General features: G+C 50.3%; 2 protein-coding genes across 9 annotated transcripts in view; one reads left to right on the forward strand and one right to left on the reverse strand.

The window, feature by feature from the left end:
• ACLY (ATP citrate lyase) overlaps positions 1 to 5784 on the reverse strand; it is a 63912-nt gene extending 58128 nt beyond the window's left edge. For all 7 annotated transcript variants that reach the window (XM_077971648.1, XM_015119676.3, XM_077971644.1 and 4 more), the window contains exon 1: positions 5597 to 5784. The gene's annotated coding sequence lies outside the window, so the exon portion shown is untranslated. The remainder of the gene's footprint in view (positions 1 to 5596) is intronic.
• An 85-nt stretch (positions 5785 to 5869) lies between these two features.
• ODAD4 (outer dynein arm docking complex subunit 4) overlaps positions 5870 to 21339 on the forward strand; it is a 41001-nt gene continuing 25531 nt past the window's right edge. For both annotated transcript variants that reach the window (XM_028836482.2, XM_028836483.2), the window contains exons 1-7: positions 5870 to 6082; positions 11820 to 11951; positions 12215 to 12365; positions 13103 to 13164; positions 13392 to 13557; positions 15185 to 15409; positions 15593 to 15800. In XM_028836482.2, the coding sequence (XP_028692315.1) occupies positions 5969 to 6082; positions 11820 to 11951; positions 12215 to 12365; positions 13103 to 13164; positions 13392 to 13557; positions 15185 to 15409; positions 15593 to 15800 (1058 nt within the window). In that variant the 5' untranslated portion in view covers positions 5870 to 5968. The remainder of the gene's footprint in view (positions 6083 to 11819; positions 11952 to 12214; positions 12366 to 13102; positions 13165 to 13391; positions 13558 to 15184; positions 15410 to 15592; positions 15801 to 21339) is intronic.

The following is a 21339-nucleotide window of genomic DNA, read 5'->3' on the forward strand; positions in this document are numbered from 1 at the left end:
GGCCCCCCTCTCTAACCTGACAGAGGCTGCCTGACACCAGGCCAGTTCCACTCCTGGGCAGCAGCTATCTCTCTGGGGATGCAGCATCTGTGCTCAGGGAATAAAGTTTCTCCATGCAGCCCAACCAGGTCCAGGCTGGCACCTTCCCAGAGTCACCCCCACTCCATTCTGACTCTCTCTCAAAAACTGCCACTGCCTCCTCCCCACCAGGTGTGTTCCTATACAATTCCCTCCTCTTTCAGGAAGAACCTGTGCAGCCCCTCACACACACACACAAATCACTTACCCTTGACTTTTACATATGACACGTTTAACCTTATCTCTGAATGAGTTTATTAATATTATTATTATTATTTTGAGACAGAATTCCGCTCTTTTGCCCGGACTGGAGTGAAGTGGTACAATCTCAGCTCACTGCAACCTCTGTCCTCCGGGTTCAAGCGATTCTCCTGCCTCAGCCTCCAGAGTAGCTGGGATTACAGGTGCCCGCACACGGGGTGGTGGAGGTTCAGTGAGCCAATATCCTGCAACTGCACTCCACCCTGGCCAACAGAGCGAAACTCTGTCTCAAAATAAATAAATAAGTAGGCCGGGCGCGGTGGCTCAAGCCTGTAATCCCAGCACTTTGGGAGGCCGAGACGGATGGATCACGAGGTCAGGAGATCGAGACCATCCTGGCTAACACGGTGAAACCCCGTCTCTACTAAAAAATACAAAAAACTAGCCGAGCGCGGTGGCGGGCGCCTGTAGTCCCAGCTACTCGGGAGGCTGAGGCAGGAGAATGGCGTGAACCCGGGAGGCGGAGCTTGCAGTGAGCTGAGATCTGGCCACTGCACTCCATCCTGGGCGGCAGAGCGAGACTCCGTCTCAAAAAACAAACAAACAAACAAAAAAATAAAATAAATAAATAAATAAATAAATAAGTAAAAATAAAAAAATAAAAGGAGTCTTCTGGCTGGGCATGATGGTTCATGCCTGTAATCCCAGCATTTTGGGAAGCCAAGGCAGGACGATCGCCTGAGCTCAGGAGTTCAAGACCAGCCTGGGCAACATTGTGAAACACCTTCTCTACCAAAACAAACAAACAAACAAAAACAAAAACAAAAAAACAAAATTAGCAGGGTGTGATGGCATGCACCTGTAGTTCCAGCTACTGGGGAGGTTGAGGTGGGAGGATTGTTTGAGCCCAGGAGGGCAGAGGTTGCAGTGAGCTGAGATTGTGCCACTGCACTCCAGCCTTTATTCAGACATTCTGTCTAAATAAATAAATAAATAAATAATCTTCTGACTGTTGTGTTGAGAAGGAAGTGGGGGAGGGTAGGCCAAGGAGACCCACTTAGAAGGATGCTGAAGTAATCCAGGAGAGAGATGATGAGGGCTCATAGTGAAGGCAGTAGTTACCTGGAGAGGGAGCTGTGAGTGGGGAGGGGCCTCTCATGGGACCCTCTGCTAGCAATATGTTTCTTGATTTACCTGTGTGCTGACTACATGGGTGTACTTTTCTTTTGAGAGAGAGAGTCTTGCTCTGTCGCCCAGGCTGGAGTGCAGTGGCGTGATCACAGCTCACTGCAACCTCTGCCTCTCAGGTTCAAGTAATTCTCCTGCCTCGGCCTCTGGTATAGCTGGGATTACAGGTGTGTGCCACCACACCAGGCTAATTTTTGTATTTTTGGTAGAGATGGGGCTTCACCATGTTGGTCAGCCTGGTCTTGAACTCCCGACTTGAGGTGATCTGCCTGCCTCGGCCTCCCAAAGTGCTGGGATTACAGGAGTGAGCCACCACACCCGGCCAGACATGTATGTTTTATGTATGTTTATTTACTTATGTTCTATTTCACAATAAAAGAATAAATAAAGCAATAACTTGAGGAACCCAGCTATAAATGGCTGGGACAGGCTGGAATCCAATTCTAGCACTCTTTACCCTGCTAATCCAACCCAAGGCATAGACCCCAATCTGGCTCACTTATATCCTTGTGCTGTAGCCTGGAGCAAACCTTGTCATTTTTCTCAGCCTCAGTGTTTCATCTGTGAAACCAGGAAACTACTGACTGGCTCTTTACCTCACTAGGGTGTTGTGAAGCTCACAGTGCTTTATAAACTGCGGAAAAGCACACATTATGGTTGGTATTTTATTGTTTTTTGTCGTTTTGTTTTTTTTGAGACGAAATCTCGCTCTTGTCCCCCAGGCCGAAGTGCAGTGGCACGATCTCGGCTCACTGCAACCTCTGCCTCCCGGGTTCAAGCGATTCTCGTGCCTCAGCCGCCCGAGTAGCTGGGATTACAGGTGCCCGCCACCATGCCCGCTAATTTTTATATTTTTAGTAGAGACGGGGTTTCACCATGTTGGCTAGGCTGGTCTTGAACTCCTGACCTCAGGTGATCCACCCGCCTTGGCCTCCCAAAGTGCTGGGATTACAGGTGTGAGCCACCGTGCCCAGCCTTACTGTGTTTTCAAAACAGCTTTCCTGTACAATAAATGGCACATAAAGTATACAATTTGATGAGGTTTTTTGGTTTTTATTTGAGACGGAGTTTCGCTATTGTTGCCCAGGCTAGAGTGCAATGGCGCCATCTTGGCTCACCACAGCCTCTGCCTTCTGGGTTCAAGTGATTCTCCTGCCTCAGCCTCCGGAGTAGCTGGGATTACAGGCATGTGCCACCACGCCCGGCTAATTTTGTACTTTTAGTAGAGACAGGGTTCCTTCATGTTGGTCAGGCTGGTCTTGAACTCCCAACCTCAGGTGATCCGCCCGCCTCAGCCTCCCAAAGTGCTAGGATTACTGCTTAAGTCACCACGTCCGGCCAATTTGATGAGTTTTAATATATGTATATACCTGTGAAACAATTACCACAATCAAGATAATGAACATATTCCTCACCTCCATGAGTTTCCCTGTATTCCTTTGTAATCTACCCCTCACTTCCCTACTGCCATGTTCCCAGGCAGTTAGTTTGCATTTTCTAGAATTGTATTTTATTTGAGATGGGATCCCACTATGTCACTTAGGCTAGAGTGCAGTGACCTGATCATAGCTCACCGTGTTAGGCAGGATGGTTTTGATTTGCCCACCTTGGCCTCCCAAAGTGCTGGGATTACAGGTGTGTGCTACGGCACCCGGCCACATTTAAATATTTCTAGTTAGGCCAGGCGCGGTGGCTCACGCATGTAATCCTAGCAGTTTGGGAGGCCGAGGCGGGTGGATCACGAGGTCAGGAGATCGAGACCATCCTGGCTACCACAGTGAAATCCCGTCTCTACTAAAAACACAAAAAATTAGCCGGGAGTGGTGGCGGGCGCCTGTAGTCCCAGCTGCTGGGGAGGCTGAGGCAGGAGAATGGCATGAACCTGGGAGGCGGAGCTTACAGTGAGCTGAGATCGTGCCACTGCACTCCAGCCTGGGCGACAGAGTGAGACTCCGTCTCAAAAAATATATATATATATAAATATATAGATATAGATATAGATATATATTTCTAGTTAATTTTTGTATATGGTATGAAATAAGGGTCAAGGTTTAGACTAGGTGTGGTGGCTCACGCCTGTAATGACAGTACTTTGGGAGGTTAAGGCGGAATACCTGAGGTCAGGAGTTTGAGCTTAGCCTGGCTAATACGGTGAAACCCTGTCTCTATCAAAAATACAAAAATTAGCCGGGCATGGTGGCACACACCTGTAGTCCCTGCTGCTTGGGAGGCTGAGGCAGAAGAATCGCTTGAACCCAGGAGGTGGAGGTGGCAGAAAGCTGAGATCACGCCACTACACTCCGCACTCCAGCCTGGGTGACACAGTGAGATGCCATCTCAAAAAAAAAAAAAAAAAAGAAGCTGCTGGAATTCTGATTGGGACTGCATTGAATCTATAGATCTCTTCCTTGCAGGAGGTTTTTTTTCTGATTAATCCTGATTGCTCATCAATGAGCCCACCTTAACCTAGAACAGGACCGGTTTCACTGCAGGTCATGTTGCTGCTCCTTAAACACCCTGTGAATGTACACACCTCCAGCCTTTGCATATCTTATTTCCTTTTATTTATTTATTTATTTTTTGAGACAGGGTCTTGCTTTGCTACACAGGCTACAATGCAGTGGCCCAAACATGGCTCACTGCAGCCTTGACCTCCCAGGCTAAAGTGATCCTCCTGCCTCAGCTTCCTTAGTAGCTGGAACTACAGGCACACACCACCACACCCAGCTCACTTTTGTATTTGTGGTGGAGACAGGGCTTCGCCATGTTGCCCAGGCTGGTCTCGAACTCCTGAGCTCAAGCAATCCTCCCACCTCAGCCTCCAAAGTACTGGGAGTACAAGCATGAGCCACCACGCCTAGCCCTCATTCTCCACTTACGTCCACTGGGCACCACCCTACTCACCCTCAGCTCAAATGTTACCCCTCTATGAAGCTGTCTCTAACTCATCCCAGACCCTGGCTGAATCATTCATTTGCCTGGGTTTCACACCACTTTGTCCTCATCTCCCTCACAGGCACACAGAACCTTTTTTTTTTTTTTTTGAGACGGAGTCTCTCCCTGTCACCCAGGCCGGAGTGCAGTGGGGTGATCTCGGCTCACCGCAAACTCCGCCTCCCGGGTTCACGCCATTCTCCTGCCTCAGCCTCCTAAGTACCTAGGACTACAGGCGACCGCCACTGAACTCCGCTAATTTTTTGTATTTTTTAGTAGAGACGGGGTTTCACCATGTTAGCCAGGATGGTCTCGATCTCCTGACCTCGTGATCTGTCTGCCTCGGCCTCCCAAAGTGCTGGGATTACAGGTGTGAGCCACTGCGCCCGGCTAGAACTTTTAATTACTAGCTAATATCACTTTAAGTGGCCATTACTTGTTTATACCTCTTTCTCCCCTATTAGATAGAACTCTTTCAAGCAGGGATCATATTATTTTTTATCTTTTGAATGAAACCTTTTAAGATAATCATAGATTCATATGCAGTTCATAAGAAATAAATACAAAAGAGATCCCATGTACCCTTTTCTCAGTTTCTCTCAATGGTAACATCTTTAAAAACTTTAGTACAATAACAGAACCAGAAAATTGACACTGATACAATCCACTGCTCTTACTCAAATATCCCCAATTTTACATGTATGCCGTGCGTGTGTGTGTCTGCATTTGTAGTTAAGGACATCTTTTTACTATTTAAACTTTAAGAACGACATTAGGACGTTTTGGAAGTAACGTAGTAAAGGCAGTTAAGCAAGCGACTTAGAGTATCGTTGGAGCCCAGAAGAAGCCCTAGTACACTTTTGGAGGAGTGATGATGGTGAGGGGGAATGGGGAAGGACGTCAGAATATGCCTTGGTCAAGGCCCGCTACTAGCAGCTGCTCAAATAACTGCATTAAATTACGTTGAACCCAACGTTATTTTCCATGGTTTCTTAAGCAAATCCTCGCATCCCTAAGTGTTCCATTATTTTCATATTTATTTGGCAGGTGGAACATTCGAGGCTGGGAGCCCTTACATGCCCCGCGAGAGGTCACGCAGTTAGGAAGTGACAGGAGTGAAGTCGGCCCAAGTCCGCTGACTCCAAGCCCCGTGCTCTCTCCCCCTAATGACGGTACGCGGGGCACATATCCTTACCACGTATGCCTTATCCCTATTCGGAACTTTGCCTCCAACCCTCTTCTTGTTTTCTTGGCTGTCTTACAAGGCAGCCTTTTCACGCAGCAACTCCAGAGAGAACCGACGGAGCGTGCAACAGCAAACACTAAGGAGCTCAGCCGCCGGCCACGCACTCATCACTCCCTGGCCCGGTGCGCCGCAGAACTGGCGCACGCGCACGCCGGCAGGTTGCGCCCAGAATCCGGGCCCTTGCCAGACAGGGACGGAACCGGAAATCGCTGTACGTCTCACGGTTGCTAAGAGACGGAGCTTCCACAAACCAGAACCAGATAGAGGTTCTCCAGCTTTTCTTCGATTGTCTCTGCTTTAGCGTCTCTAAATCCGGTCACCATGTCGGACCCCGAAGGCGAGACGTTGCGAAGCACCTTTCCCTCTTACATGGCGGAAGGCGAGCGGCTCTACCTGTGCGGGGAATTCTCTAAAGCCGCTCAGAGCTTCAGCAACGTGAGTCGAGCTCTCAACCTATCCATCACCCCGTCACCCGTCACTTTTTTTTTTTTTTTTTTTTGAGACGGAGTTTCACTCTTGTTGCCCAGGCTGGAGTGCAATGGCACGGTCTCGGCTCGCCGCAACCTCCACCTTCAGGGTTCAAGCGATTCTCCTGCCTCAACCTCTCAAGTAGCTGGGACTACAGGCGCCACCCACCATGCCCGGCTAATTATTTTGTATTTTTCGTAGAGACGGGGTTTTCACTATGTTGGCCAGGCTGGTCTCGAACTCCTGATCTCGTGATCCACCCACCTCGGCCTCCCAAAGTGCTGGGATTACAGGCGTGAGCCACTGAGCCCGCCCCAGTCACCTTTTGATTGCAGATAACACTGAGGTCTTGATGATGCCTGGAGGACCCTATTGTTTGTATTATTCACTGATTGTTGATGGACACACTGCTGTCACAGATAAGCCCTGTGCTTGGCCATTTTCTACGAATTCCCACTTGCGATCTCCATTCTCTACATTAACAGTGACCTCTTCCTCTTTTTTACTTAAATGTTTCATGATTAACCGGCCTCCTCCCAAAGAGCGGCCTTCACTGCCCATCATTTGCTGGCAGATTGGATGGGAGGTTGTGTGCAGAAGCTGCAATGTCTCCAGCACACCGTTACTTATAAAAGGTGGACAGTAAGCAACATATTATTATTATTATTACTATTAATTTTGAGACAAAGTCTTGCTCTGTCGCCCAGGCTGGAGTGCAGTAGCGAGATCTCAGCTCATTGCAACCTTCGCCTCCCTAGGTTCAAGCGATTTTCCTGCCTCACCCTAGGGAGTAGTTGGGATTACAGGTGTGTGCCACCACGCCTGGCTAATTTTTGTATTCTTAGTAGAGACAGGGTTTCACCATGTTGGCCAGGCTGGTGTTGAACTCGTGACCTCAAGTGATACACCTGCCTCGGCCTCCCAAAGTGCTGGGATTATAGATGTGAGCCGCCGCACCAACCAGCAACATTATTATAGTAACCCTAGTATAAATTGCATCATCCCACCCTGAGGGGATTGGGTGCTGGTTGGTTTTTTGCTGTTGTTGTTGTTGTTGTTGTTGTTTTGGAGATGTAGTCTTGCTCTGTCTCCAAGCTGGAGTGCAATGGTGTGATCTTGGCTCACTGCAACCTCCACCTCCTGGATTCAAGCTACTGCCTTAGCCTCAGGCACACTGCTAAGCATACTCGATTTTTGTTGTTGTTGTTGTTCTTTTTTTTTTTTTTTTTTTTTGAGGTGGAGTCTCGCTCTGTCACCCAGGCTGGAGTGCAGTGACAGGATCTCAGCTCACTGCAAGCTCTGCCTCCCGGGTTTACGCCATTCTCCTGCCTCAGCCTCCCGAGTAGCTGGGACTACAGGCGCCTGCCACCTCGCCCACCTAGTTTTTTTTTTGTATTTTTTTAGTAGAGACGGGGTTTCACCGTGTTAGCCAGGATGGTCTCGATCTCCTGACCTCGTGATCCTCCCGTCTCGGCCTCCCAAAGTGCTGGGATTACAGGCTTGAGCCACCGCGCCCAGCCTGTTGTTGTTCTTAAGATGGAGTTTTGCTCTTGTCGCCCAGGCTGGAGTGCAGTGGCATGATCTCGGCTCACCCCAACCTCCACCTCCCAGGTTCAAACGATTCTTCTGCCTCAGCCACCGAGTAGCTGGGATTCCAGGCATGCCCCACCACGCCCAGCTAATTTTGTATTTTTAGTAGAGATGGGGTTTCTCCATGTTGGTCAGACTGGTCTCGAACTCCCCTCCTCAGGTGATCCCCCCACCTCAGCCTCCCAAAGTGCTGGGATTACAGGCGTGAACCACCCCGCGCAGTGTATACACAATTTTATAGATGAAGAAATATACAGAAGTTGAGCAACATGTCCAAGGTTGCTGAACTAGCAAGTGGCAGAAGGATTCAAAGCTGGGCTTAGATTCCAAGGCTGAGGTGCTAACCACCAAACTACACATCCAACATCTGCATAAGGAAACTCTTTCTTTCTTTCTTTCTTTTTTTTTTTTTTTTTTTTTTAGAGATAGGATCTCGTTCTATCTCCCAGGCTGGAATGTGGTGGCACAATCACAGCTCAATACAGCCTCAAACTCCTGAGCTCAAGTGATCCTCCCACCTTAGTGTTCCAAGTAGCTGGAGCTACAGGCTTACACCACCATACCTGGCTATTTTGTTTTGTTTTGTTTTGTTTTGTTTTTTGTAGAGACAGGTGTTTTGCTATGTTGCCCTGGCTGGTATTGAACACCTGAGCTCAAGTAATACTCCCGCTTTGGCTTCACAAAGCGCTAGGATTACAGGTATGAGCTACAGTGCCCTAAAAAGATGTTTTTATGACCATTTCTTTTGCTCCAAATTGCCCACTTCTTATTCTAGATAGAGTGGTAGGATAACCCTTCAGTCTCAAGACTTCCTGTAAGATCAAGCTTCTCAACAGCTCCCCAGAGTTGTTTGTCCCTTTCAGTCACCAACCATACCCTAAAACCAGAAATGATGACCAGATAAGTGAACAATTGAGTTCAGAAGCCCTGTCCCCACTTATTCTCCTCCTGCTGGATCATGTCCCATCCTGAAGTACCCCGGCAGAGAAAAAGAACACCCTGAGGGAAGGGTAGCCTTGGATGAGACGTAGTCACTTTCCAGAAAGACAGTAGCTACTTCCTCTTCTTAGAAAAGTCATAAGGTCTTAGAAAGGGCTGGGTACCTGAGAGACAGAGGTTGCAGTGAGCCAAGATTGTGCCATTGCACTCTAGCCTGGGCAACAAGAGTGAAACTCCATCTCAAAAAAAAAGACCAGGTCAGGTGGCTCAGGCCTGTAATCCCAGCACTTTGGGAGGCCAAAGCAGGTGTATCACCTAAGGTCAGGTGTTCGAGACCAGCCTGGCTAACATGGTGAAACCCCGTTTCTACTAAAAATACAAAAAATAAACCAGGTGTGGTGGCGAGTGCCTATAATCCCAGCTACTCCGGAGGCTGAGGCAGGAGGATTGCTTGAACCCAGGAGGCTGAGGTTGCAGTGAGCCGAGATTGTGCCATTGCACTCCAGCTTTGGCAACAAGAGCGAAACTCCATCTCAAAAAAGAAAAAAGGGCCGGGCGCGGTGGCTCACGCCTGTAATCCCAGCACTTTGGGAGGCCGAGGCGGGCGGATCACAAGGTCAGGAGATCGAGACCACGGTGAAACCCCGTCTCTACTAAAAATACAAAAAAATTAGCCGGGCGCGGTTGTGGGCACCTGTAGTCCCAGCTACTCGGGAGGCTGAGGCAGGAGAATGGCGTGAACCCGGGAGGCGGAGCTTGCAGTGAGCCGAGATCGCGCCACTGCACTCCAGCCTGGGCGACAGAGCGAGACTCCGTCTCAAAAAAAAAAAAAAGAAAAAAAAAAAAAAAAGAAGAAAATTAGCCAGGCGTGATGGCAGGCGCCTGTAGTCCCAAGTATTCGGGAGGCTAAGGCAGGAGAATTGCTTCAACCTGGGACTCGGAAGTTGCAGTGAGCAGAGATCGTGCCACTGCACTCCAGGCTGAGTGACAGAGTGAGACTGTCTCAAAAAAGAAAAAGAGGGGTGGGTACAGTTAGATGCCTCAGGAAGGACAGTACACCACAGACTATGGTAATCATCTCACACAGAAGAGACGGAAAATTTCCCTCAACCCCACTTTAGTGTCAAAATCACAGTTTCATTTTCCTGGCTTTTTTTTTTGAGACAGCGTCTCACTGCATCACCCAGGCTGGAGTACAGTGGCATGATCTCAGCTCACTACAACCTCTGCCTCCCAGGTTCAAACGATTCTCTTGCCTCAGACTCCTGAGTAGCTGGGATTACAGGTGCTCACCACCACATCTGGCTAATTTTTGTGTTTTTAGTAGAAACGGGTTTCACCATGTTGGCCAGGCTGGTCTCGAACTCCTGACCTCATAATCCACTCGCCTCGGCCTCCCAAAGTTCTGGGATTACAGGTGTGAGCCGCTGCACCCGGCCTCTTTTTGTTTTGTTTTGTTTTGTTTTTTGTTTTTTGTTTTTTTTTTTTGAGACGGAGTCTCGCTGTGTCTCCCAGGCTGGAGTGCAGTGGCGTGATCTCGGCTCACTGCAAGCTCCGCCTCCCGGGTTCACGCCATTCTCCCGCCTCAGCCTCCCAAGTAGCTGAGACTACAGGCGCCCGCCACCACGCCCGGCTAGTTTTTTGTATTTTTAGTAGAGACGGGGTTTCACCATATTAGCCAGGATAGTCTCGATCTCCTGACCTCGTGATCCACCCGCCTCGGCCTCCCAAAGTGCTGGGATTACAGGCTTGAGCCACCGCGCCCGGCCTGTTTTGTTTTTTGAGACAGAGTCTCATTCTGTCACCCAGGCTGGAGTGCAGTGGTGTGATCATGGCTTACTGCAGCCTCGACCTCTCCAGGTTCAAGCAATCCTCCCATCTCAGCCTCCTGAGTAGCTGGGACTACAATCATGGACCACCACACCCAGCTAATTTTTTTGTATTTTGTAGAGACAGGGTTTTGCCATGGCAAAATCCTGTCTCAAACTCTTGGGCTCAAGCATTCCGTCCACCTCGACCTGCCAAAGTGCTCGTATTGGCCGGGTGTGGTGGCTCACGCCTGTAATCCCAGCATTTTGGGAGGCCAAGGCGGGCGGATCACAAGGTCAGGAGATCGAGACCATCCTGACTAACACAGTGAAACCCCGTCTCTACTGAAAATACAAAAAAATTAGCAGGGCGCAGTGGTGGGCGCCTGTAGTCCCAGCTACTCGGGAGGCTGAGGCTGGAGAATGGTGTGAACCCGGGAGGCGGAGCTTGCTTTTGGGCTCAAGCATTCCGTCCACCTCAACCTGCCAAAGTGCTCGTATTGGCCGGGCGTGGTGACTCACACCTGTAATCCCAGCACTTTGGGAGGCCAAGGCGGGCAGATCACAAGGTCAGGAGATCAAGACCATCCTGGCTAACACAGTGAAACCCCGTCTCTACTAAAAATACAAAAAAATTAGCCGGGCGTGGTGGTGGGCGCCTGTAGTCCCAGCTACTCGGGAGGCTGAGGCAGGAGAATGGCATGAACCCAGGAGGCGGAGCCTGCAGTTAGCCGAGATGGGGCCACTGCCCTCCAGCCTGGGTGACAGAGCTGAGACTCAAAAACAACAACAACAACAAATAAAGTGCTGGGATTACAGGCGTGAGCCACCACTCCCAGCCTTTTCCTGGCACTTTCATCGTAATTCCCGGGTATAGTGATTAGTTCTTGATTAGCTACATAAAAAGAGAAGGCTACTGGAATGGTTAACCCACATGGCAGATTGTCCTCAAGTCCACTTCAGAATGCTTAGCCTTTGAAATTTACTTTGAGTATGATGTGTTGCCATTTCGGGTTTGTGGTTGAGTTTGGTGTGCACAAAATACCCTATAGTTCTATTGCCTGAGGAGACTGGGGGGCTCTCAGACATTGGCAGAAAGTCAGCATATCCACAGAGTAGCATATTCCCACTCTTCAGCCAGTGGTTTCCATCATAGCCATGATTTGACCTTGTTCAAGGTGAACCATGTGCAGATAATCAAGTTGACTGAGTGCAGATCGGAGTTGTGCTGCTTAGGAGCCAGAGGCCTGTGTGCTGGCCTGAAGAATCCCCTTGAACCTCTGCAGGAGGGTTTGGGCTGCCCTTCCCACTGCAGCTTCTACCTTGCTCTTCATGCTGGCTGTCAACCTGACTGGTTTCTTTGTCAGGCTCTTTACCTTCAGGATGGAGACAAGAACTGCCTGGTTGCTCGCTCAAAGTGCTTCCTGAAGATGGGAGACTTGGAGAGATCCCTGGAGGATGCTGAGGCTTCGCTCCAGAGTGACCCAACTTTCTGTAAGGTGACTGCATGGGCGGGAGGACTCGATCCTGCTATTGCCTGCAGCAGCTGCGGGTTACAAGTAGTTGTAACAAGTAGTTGTTACAAGTAGAAGCAGCCAGACTGCCTAGTGTTTGATGCCGTTTTCTCTTCGTAGGTCATTGCCTAAGTCCCTGCCCCCTGTATTCCAACCTTGACCCTCAACCCAGGACCCTTCTGTTCCACCACATGTGAGTCCTATAAGGCCTTATCTGTTCACATTGATTTGATTTCCTCCCATTCCAGGGGATTTTACAAAAGGCTGAGACACTGTACACCATGGGAGACTTTGAGTTTGCCTTGGTATTCTATCATCGAGGCTACAAGCTGAGGCCTGATCGGGAATTCAAAGTTGGCATTCAGAAAGCCCAGGAAGCCATCAACAACTCAGTGGGAAGTGAGTGGCCACAGGGCCTATGCCCTTATCCAGGAAGGTCCTTGGAATCCTTAGGTTTAGAGGAAGGCTGAGGTACAGCAGGTGAGCAGCCACCACCAGGCCTGCAGGGAGTCCCACACTTGGATTTGGCTGCTGCAGTGTTGTTGAGGATTAGTTGGGCGTGGTGGCCGGCGCCACCTGTCTGCCGGGAGGACCATTCCCTGACGAACACACTGATCTCTGAGCGCTGCAGCCTTGGGTTTTCCTAAAGGTCAGCTTAGAAGGGCTGTTTCAAAGTAGGCCTGTCTTTAGCCTGGTGTCAAAAGCTAGAACGCGGTCCTGAACCCAGCCTTCTGTAGTCCCTGGCTTCCTCCCTCACCACACGTATACCAAGGGCTGGCCTTAGCCATCAGCATTAAGGCAGGGGTAGAAGGGAAGCAAGTGAGAACAAGTGAGAGCTTGCTCTGTGGGTGGCAGGGCCTGGAAATGGACAGTTTCCCCTGTACCCTTGGCCTCCCTTTGTCTGGAAATCTGGCTGCCATAGCCTTGGGCTAGTGGGGGCTGTTAGCTCCTAGGAGTTATACCAAACAGCCTGCACCATTTGCTTACTAGGCTGGCTTAAGGCCAGCTTTGCCACAGCCTCCACCATCCCCCTGCCAAAGGCAGCCATTTCCACCTAAAAATATGTTATAGATCACGCGTGGGGGTTCTGGCCGTGGGGGCCTGGCCGACCTGAGCTCCAGCTTCTTTCCTTTCAGGTCCTTCTTCCATTAAGCTGGAGAACAAAGGGGACCTCTCCTTCTTAAGCAAGCAGGCTGAGGTAAGGGCCCTGGTTCTGCAGTTGTATCCCTCCAAGGGAAGAGGTTGTGTGTGCCTGAGAAGGGGTCTTGGGAGTCTAGCTGCAACCCGACCAGGCATACTCCATGGCTCTTGGCCCACAGAAAGGTCCTGGAGTTGGAGGAATCTGGGATCACAGACCCTAGAGCCATGGCTGGGTATATTCTGCTCCTTGCTGAAGCTCTGCTGGGTGTTCCTCCATTTTCTTAGACTATAAAAGCCCAGCAGAAGCCTCAGCCCATGAGACACCTCTTACACCCCACCAAGGGAGAGCCCAAGCGGAAGGGCTCACTCAAGAGTGAGAAGACTGTTCGCCAGCTTCTGGGGGAGCTCTACGTGGACAAAGAGTATCTGGAGAAGCTCCTATTGGATGAAGGTTTCGGACAGTTTGTTGGCACAGGGCCTTGGGGGAAAGGAAATTTGGGTGGATGCTTCATGCATGAGCCGAAGGCAGAACCTGTCATATAATATTAGCTGACATGTACCTATGGACGGGTTTTATTAGCATTCTCATTTTACAGATGAGGAAACTGAGGCGCAGACCAACGGAAACTAAGGTCACATATAGGTAGGCAATGACATGGCTTACATTCGAATCCAGGAAGTCCAATTTTAGAGCAATGCTCCTAAGTGCTATGGTACCCTGGGAGGGAACAACAGAGATTTGGTCTCCTTTACCACCATAGTCCCTGAAGGGACATCCCCTTTGCCTTCAATCTTTACAATGGGCAAACGAATCCAGCACACAGATGCTTGAATCCGAGGATATTAGTTCTAGGATGTTCTGAAACATCATCTGGTCCAAGTACTCCTTTCATAGATAAGGAAATAGAGACCCTGATTGGGGAGGAACTTTTACAAGTTGACAAACAAGTTCGTGGTGGAGTCACCAGCAGAACCCAGGCCTCTGACCTCCAGTCCAGTGCTCTTTCTTTTAAAGACAGAGTCTTGCTCTGTCGCCCAGGCTGGAGTGCAGTGGAGCAAACTTGGCTCACTGCCACCTCCATCTCCTGGGTTAAAGCGATTCTCCTGCCTCAGCCTCCCTAGTAGCTAGGATTACAGGCACCCACCACCACGCCCGGCTAATTTTTTGTATTTTTAGTAGAGATGGGGTGTCACCATGTTGGCCAGGCTGGTTTCGAACTCCGGACCTCAAGTGATTTGCCCGCCTCAGCCTCCCAAAGTGCTGGGATTATAGGTGTGAGCCACCACACCTGGCCAGTCTAGCGCTCTTCCCACCACACTGCTGCCAGTGACGGGATGAAGGACAGAGGCCTGAGATGAACGTCTCGCATTAACATGGGGATGGGAGTATTGCCATTAGCTGATAAGCCTGAGCAGGGTCACCTGTGAACCAAATGCCTCTTCTCCAGAATTGGCTTCCCAAGGTCATATGTAGGGTTCCCTGTTCCGTGACACAGGAACAGCTTCACTGCTGGCACATCTCCTTGGCAACAGGCTGAATGCCTCCTGTTCTCCAGAGGACCTGCTGCAGAGGGAAGGGGTGGCTTGAATATTACCTCAAGTGACCTTGTAGCTTTGCTACTGGCTGTAACCTCTGGCCAGGCAGTGAGCAGGAGTTGGGCACTCCCCTTCCAGCTCCCAGCATGCACAGGCCCACTGGGCACCTGGGAAATCACTGAGCACTGGCAGCCTGGGCCAGATTGTGCATTTAGACTCAGTGTTCTCTGAGGACACAGTTTGAACTGGGGAAGCCCCAAGGCTTCTCAGCGAGCCATCCACCAGCTGCCCCTTCTGGTTAGCTCCTCATATCTTGCCATAAGGTGCCCATACCATGGAACTCCCTGAAAGTGGGGCTCTGGCTGCATCCTGGCCTGGATAAACCCACTCTGCCACCATGCGCACTCAAATTCCTCTCTGTTTCAACAACTCCAGGCAGAGCTCTTCACAGAGGGCCCTGCAGCAGCTACCGGGAGGCAACAGGAGGCAACCCCCTTAGAGGCCTGTTCTCCTTGGCGCCTCCTCACACCCCTTCCCCACAGACCTGATCAAAGGCACCATGAAGGGCGGCCTGACTGTGGAGGACCTCATCATGACGGGCATCAACTACCTGGATACTCACAGCAACTTCTGGAGGCAGCAAAAGCCGATCTATGCTAGGGAGCGGGACCGGAAGCTGATGCAAGAGAAATGGCTGCGGGACCACAAACGCCATCCCTCACAGACAGCCCATTACATCCTCAAGAGCCTGGAGGACATTGACATGTGTGGGTGTTGTTCTCAGAGGGTGGGGCAGGTGCCTCCAGTGCCTTGTCAGGTGGGGAAGGAGCAACCAGGTGTCTGAGCCCCTGGTCTCTCTGACCTGCAGATGGTGTCTGCAGGAAGAGGAGTTTCCCCATCAGCCAAGAGGAGGCTGCCCTGGCCTCCACAGCACCCCTTTCCTTTCCCAGTGCTCACAAGCGGCAGTGCTGAAGGGAGTCTTCAGAAAGCCGAGAAAGTGCTGAAGAAGGTACTGGAATGGAATAAGGAAGAGGTACCCAACAAGGATGAACTGGTTGGAAACTTGTATAGCTGCATAGGGAATGCCCAGATTGAGCTGGGGCAGATGGCGGCAGCCCTGCAGAGCCACAGAAAGGACCTGGAGATCGCCAAGGAATAGTGAGTGCCCTAGGGGAGGCCACTGGCGTGAGCCTACAAAGAAGGACACCTGGGGCTATCTGAGGCCCTTGCCAGGGCTGCTGGTGGCTTGACTCCCATTTTCTGCTCTGCATGCCCGAGGTAGATTCTCCCGGAGGTGGGGACCACCTGCCCAGGACTGAGGGTGGGGGCACCTAGACTGTTAGCTTCTTTGCCACAAAAAGGGTAGTGGCTCAAAATTCCAAAAAGCTACCCAATGATCTGGCTCTTAGGGGTGTTTATATTCTTACATCATCTTGACAAGCACGCATGAAGCCCCAGACATGCCAGATGCTGCTAGTGTGGGAACACAGTAATAACCAGACACAAGGGTCATTTCCTTGCAGATATCAAGCAAAAAGGGACATAACTAATTAATTGCAATGGTGATAAGTGCCACAGAAGAAAAGTACAGAATCCTGTGTGGTGAGAAATACATTCCAGGAGGACTTGATGACATTGGGAAACACACAGGGCCTATGGAAAGGCCCTGAGACAGGAGGGTACTTAAGGCTGGAGAGCACAGCATATTGCCAGGGAGAGTGGCCAAGAGGAGACTGAAGGAAGTGGGCAGGGGTCAGATCAAGCAGGGTCTTGTAAAACTGGTGCTGACCAAGAGCACGGGCTGTGGAGTCAGGCAGATCTAGGCTGTGGAACTTGCGCCGCACAGCCGTGGGACCTGAGACAAGTCACTTTAGCTCCCTCAGCCTCAGGGTCTCCTCTGTTAGCTGGGCACCCTGTAGGGTGGAAGGGAGGATGAAATGCAGAAGTACATGTACAGACCTTAGGACAGTACCTGGTATCCACAGTAGTAGTAATACCAGCTCTCCAGAAATGAGCTCTTCTCAAGACTTGCTGGCTTCCACCCAGAGGTTCCATTGCTTTCTCAGCATCCTGGTTCTACCCTTTGGAGTCCTTCTTTTTTTTTTTTTTGAGACAGAGTTTCACTGTTATTGCCCAGGCTGGAGTGCAATGGCACGATCTCGGCTCACCACAACCTCCGCCTTCCAGGTTCAAGCAATTCTCCTGCCTCAGCCTCCCAGGTAGCTAGGATTACAGGCATGCACCGCTACGCCCAGCTAATTTTGTATTTTTAGTAGAGACAGGGTTTCTCCATGTTGAGGCTGGTCTCGAACTCCTGACCTCAGGTGATCCGCCTGCCTCAGCCTCCCAAAGTGCTGGGATTACAGGCGTGAGCCACCGCGCCTGGCCTGGAGTCATTCTTGACTTCCTCCTGCCTGGTTTCTATTCATCTCACCAGTCTGAGCCTCCTTGGTCTCCCATCATCCCATTTGCCCTCACAGCGCCCAGCCCTCAGCCGACCTGAGTCCTGCTGCTTTCCCTGCCTCTGCCGTCTCTCTCCAGCTCCTCCTGCAAATCTCCAGAGACACATGCTATGAACTCTCCCTCCCCTGCTCACAAGTGGGCCTGGGCCCCTCACTGCCTGCAGGTTAAAGATCAAGCCCCTTTGCTTGACCCTCAGGCCCTCTCTAAACCCACCCTTGCCCTCTCATAGCAATCTTCCCTTGGGGTCAAACGTTCCTGAACATTACTGCCTCCTGCACTTTCATCTTCACTGATCCAAGCCCCACATGCTTTCCATTCCCAGTTCATTTCTCGCCTGCCTCCACTGTGCTGAGCAGGAATATCCCATATTGGCCATCCCGTATTAGAAAAAAACAGCTTTCGGGACAGACCTGTCTTTGATCCCTGGCTCTGCCACTTAGAAGCTGCGTGGATTTGATTAAGTTGCTCCTCTACTCAGTTTCCTCATCTCTAATGAAGGCATAGTAATACCAACCCACAGGGATTGTGGGGATTAGATATGATGTATACATATGGTACCTTGGATCCAGCCATCTCCAATGCACAAATGAGTTAGGAATCTTTACTTCTCACCAGACCTCTCTCCTGAGCCTCAGACCTTTGTGTCCAGCAGATTCTAAGACATTTCCATCTGAATGTCCCACAAGAATCCTAAACTTAACATGTTGAAATCAGAATCCCTTATCTTCCTTCCAAAGTTACTTCTTGAGGGTTCCCCATCTGCGAGGATAGCAGTGTTGGCCACTCAGTCCCCAAGCCAGAAGCCCGGAGGTTTCCCAGACACCTCCCTCCCCTCACTGTTTTTGCTATATTGCTCAGGTTGGTATGGATGACAGGCGTGAGCCACCGTGCCTGGCCCCCTCACTGTTCATGCCCAGCACCGGCCATGTCCTGTCCTGTCTGTGCTTTCTCTGTTTCCCTCCCACAACTCAGTCCAGACCCTCCTTACTTCTTGCCTGTTTCCTCTGACCTGGGCTTCCTACAGCTCAGCTGACCTTTCTCTGAAAAGCAACTCCTGTGGTTGGGATGAAGTTTCAATGCCCTGCTCAACACAGGTTGCCCTTCTTCACTTGACTTCTCCTGGCCTCTCTTGACCCGGCTTTCTCAAAGCCCCCAGGCATTCTGGGCCCCAGCCAGTGCAGAGCTCTGTGCATATCCTCCAGCCCCAGGAATGCTTTCCTTTTCCCCAGCACTTTAATTTATCAGGCTGCCTCCACCCATTCTTCAACATTTCAATAAAGGTTGAAAAGCCTGCCTCCTAGGCCAAGCTCGGTGGCTCACGCCTGTAATTCCAGCACTTTGGGAGGCCGAGGTGGGCAGATCATGAGGTCAGGAGATCGAGACCATCCTGGCTAACATGGTGAAACTTCATCTCTACTAAAAATACAAAAAAATTAGCCGGGCGTGATGGCGGTCGCCTGTAGTCCCAGCTACTTGGGAGGCTGAGGCAGGAGAATGGTGTGAACCCAGGAGTCGGAGCTTACAGTGAGCCAAGATCAGGCCACTGCACTCCAGCCTGGGCAACAGAGCGAGACTCCATCTCAAAAAAAAAAAAAAAAAAAAAAAAAGCCTGCCTCTTGCCCCAGGGGGTACAAATCCCTCCCCTGGGCTCTCTCTCCACAGGTAGCCTGTCTGCCCTGTTAGACTTTGGAAGGTGCTATTCCCAGCACCTGCCACACAGTGGGCATGTAATGAATGTGTGCTAAGTGACTAAATAAGTAAACAGAGGTGTTCCTTAATTTTAGTTCAATTCCTTTTTTTTTTTTTTTAAGATGGAGTCTTGCTCATCGCCCAGGCTGGAGTGCAGTGGCACAATCTTGGCTCACTGCAAGCTCCGCCTCCCGGGTTCACGCCATTCTCCTGTTTCAGCCTCCAGAGTAGCTGGGACTACAGGCGCCCGCCACCACGCCCGGCTAATTTTTTGTATTTTTAGCAGAGACAGGGTTTCACCGTGTTAGCCAGGATGGTCTCAATCTCCTGACCTTGTGATCCGCCCGCCTTGGCCTCCCAAAGTGCTGGGATTACAGGCGTGAGCCACTGTGCCCGGCCTTTTTTTGGAGACAGAGTTTCACTCTTCTTGCCTAGGCTGGAGTGCAATGGAGTGATCTCAGCTCACTGCAACCTCCACCTCCCTGGTTCAAGTGATTCTCCTACCTCAGCCTCCTAAGTAGCTGGGATTATTGGCAGCCCGGCTAATTTTGTGTTTTCAGTAGAGATGGGGTTTTACCATATTGGCCAGGCTAGTCTCTTAACTCCTGACCTCAGGTGATCCACCCGCCTTGGCCTCCCAAAGTGCTAGGATTACAGGTGTGAGCCACCATGCCCAGCCTATTAGTTTTTAAACATCCACTAATGGGCCTCACCCAGGCTCACTCCAGTCTTCCTTGTGAGTCCTGTGTGCTTCAGGGGCTCCCTCATTCTAATTAGCCACTTGCTGATTAGCCACTTACTAGTCTAAGTGGTTTTTTTCAGTGCCCACGGCACTCATTTATTTCTCTGAATAATCTGTAAATTATTTGATCACATGCTTTATTTTTGCTATTATGATTTTTAGTATATATTGTCATAAAAAATGAACATATTACAGCTTATTCACTCATTCAACTCGCCAGAACAGAGCACCCATTCTAGAAGAGGGGATCCACTCTGATGGGCTGTGACAGCAGCAGGTGCACAGTGAGGCCCAGGGACCAAGGAGAGAGGCAGGTGGGAACTTGGCAGGGGCCTCAGGGAGGGCAGCAGGGTCAGTAAGGTGGGCAAGGGGAAGGGAGAAGGGGAGCTTGGGCAGGGCAGAAAGATGTGGCAGGGATGGAGGACTTGGAGAACCACAGGTAGGCAGGTGGGGCAGGGCTAGGGACCAGGGCCTGCAGGCAGTGGGAGGTCTGGATGCCATGCCTGGAAACCGGTTCAGCCCTCAGGCACTGAGGCCCAGAAAATAGTGGGGTTTTTTTGTGTGTTTTGTTTTGTTTTGTTTTGTTTTAGAAACAGGGTATTGCTTTGCTGCCCAGGCTAGAGTGTAGTGGTGCAATCGTATTTCACTGCACCCTCCAACTCTTAGGCTCAGGCAATCTTCCTGCCTCACCCGCTGAGTAGCTGGGACTACTGGCATGAGCCATTGTGCCCATGTTTTGTTTTTACATACTATAATGTCAGACTTGCAGGCTTGAACCGGAACTGGGTGGTACTGAGAGCAAAACCTGAAAGTTGTCCCCCACAACCCACTTCCCGTCACTTCCCGGGATGATCTTGTTGGAATGTGTCCTCTGGCCCCTTTTCAATGTATTTACCTACATACTCATGTACATATGTAGGATTTTTAAAACAAAAGCAGTTCCTTGCTATTTTTTAATTTTTTTTTTTAAAAAAGAATGTGTCTTCCTCTCAAAAATAACCACAGGTCAGGCACAGTGGCTCATGCCTGTAATCCCAGCACTTTGGGATGTCACACGTGTCCGTGTGAAGAGACCACCAAACAGGCTTTGTGTGAGCAACGAGGCTGTTTATTTCACCTGGGTGCAGGCGGGCTGAGTCCAAAAAGAGTCAGCAAAGGGTGGTGGGATTATCATTAGTTCTTATAGGTTTGGGATAGGTGTATAAAATACATTCTTAACCACGAGGCAGAATATTACAAACTACCTTCTTTTTTTTTTTTTTTTTTTGAGACGGAGTCTCTGCCGCCCAGGCTGGAGTGCAGTGGCCGGATCTCAGCTCACTGCAAGCTCCGCCTCCCGGGTTCACGCCATTCTCCTGCCTCAGCCTCCCAAGTAGTTGGGACTACAGGTGCCTGCCACCTCGCCCGGCTAGTTTTTTGTATTTTTTAGTAGAGACGGGGTTTCACTGTGTTAGCCAGGATGGTCTCGATCTCCTGACCTCGTGATCCGCCCGTCTCGGCCTCCCAAAGTGCTGGGATTACAGGCTTGAGCCACTGCGCCCGGCTACAAACTACCTTCTTAAGGGAAGGGGAGACTATATCGTATCACCTAGGGTGGGGCAGGAACAAATCACAATGGTGGAATGTCATCAGTTAAGGCTATTTTCACTTCTTTTGTGATTCTTCAGTTACTTCAGGCCATCTGGATATATACGTGCAGGTCACAGGGGATATGATGGCTTAGCTTGGGCTCAGAGGCCTGATATGCCTGTCTTCTTATATTAATAAGAAAAATAACATAAAATAGTGTTGACGTGTTGGGGC

The sequence above is a fragment of the Macaca mulatta genome, chromosome 16 (assembly GCF_049350105.2).
Source record: "Macaca mulatta isolate MMU2019108-1 chromosome 16, T2T-MMU8v2.0, whole genome shotgun sequence".
Classification (NCBI taxonomy): domain Eukaryota; kingdom Metazoa; phylum Chordata; class Mammalia; order Primates; family Cercopithecidae; genus Macaca; species Macaca mulatta.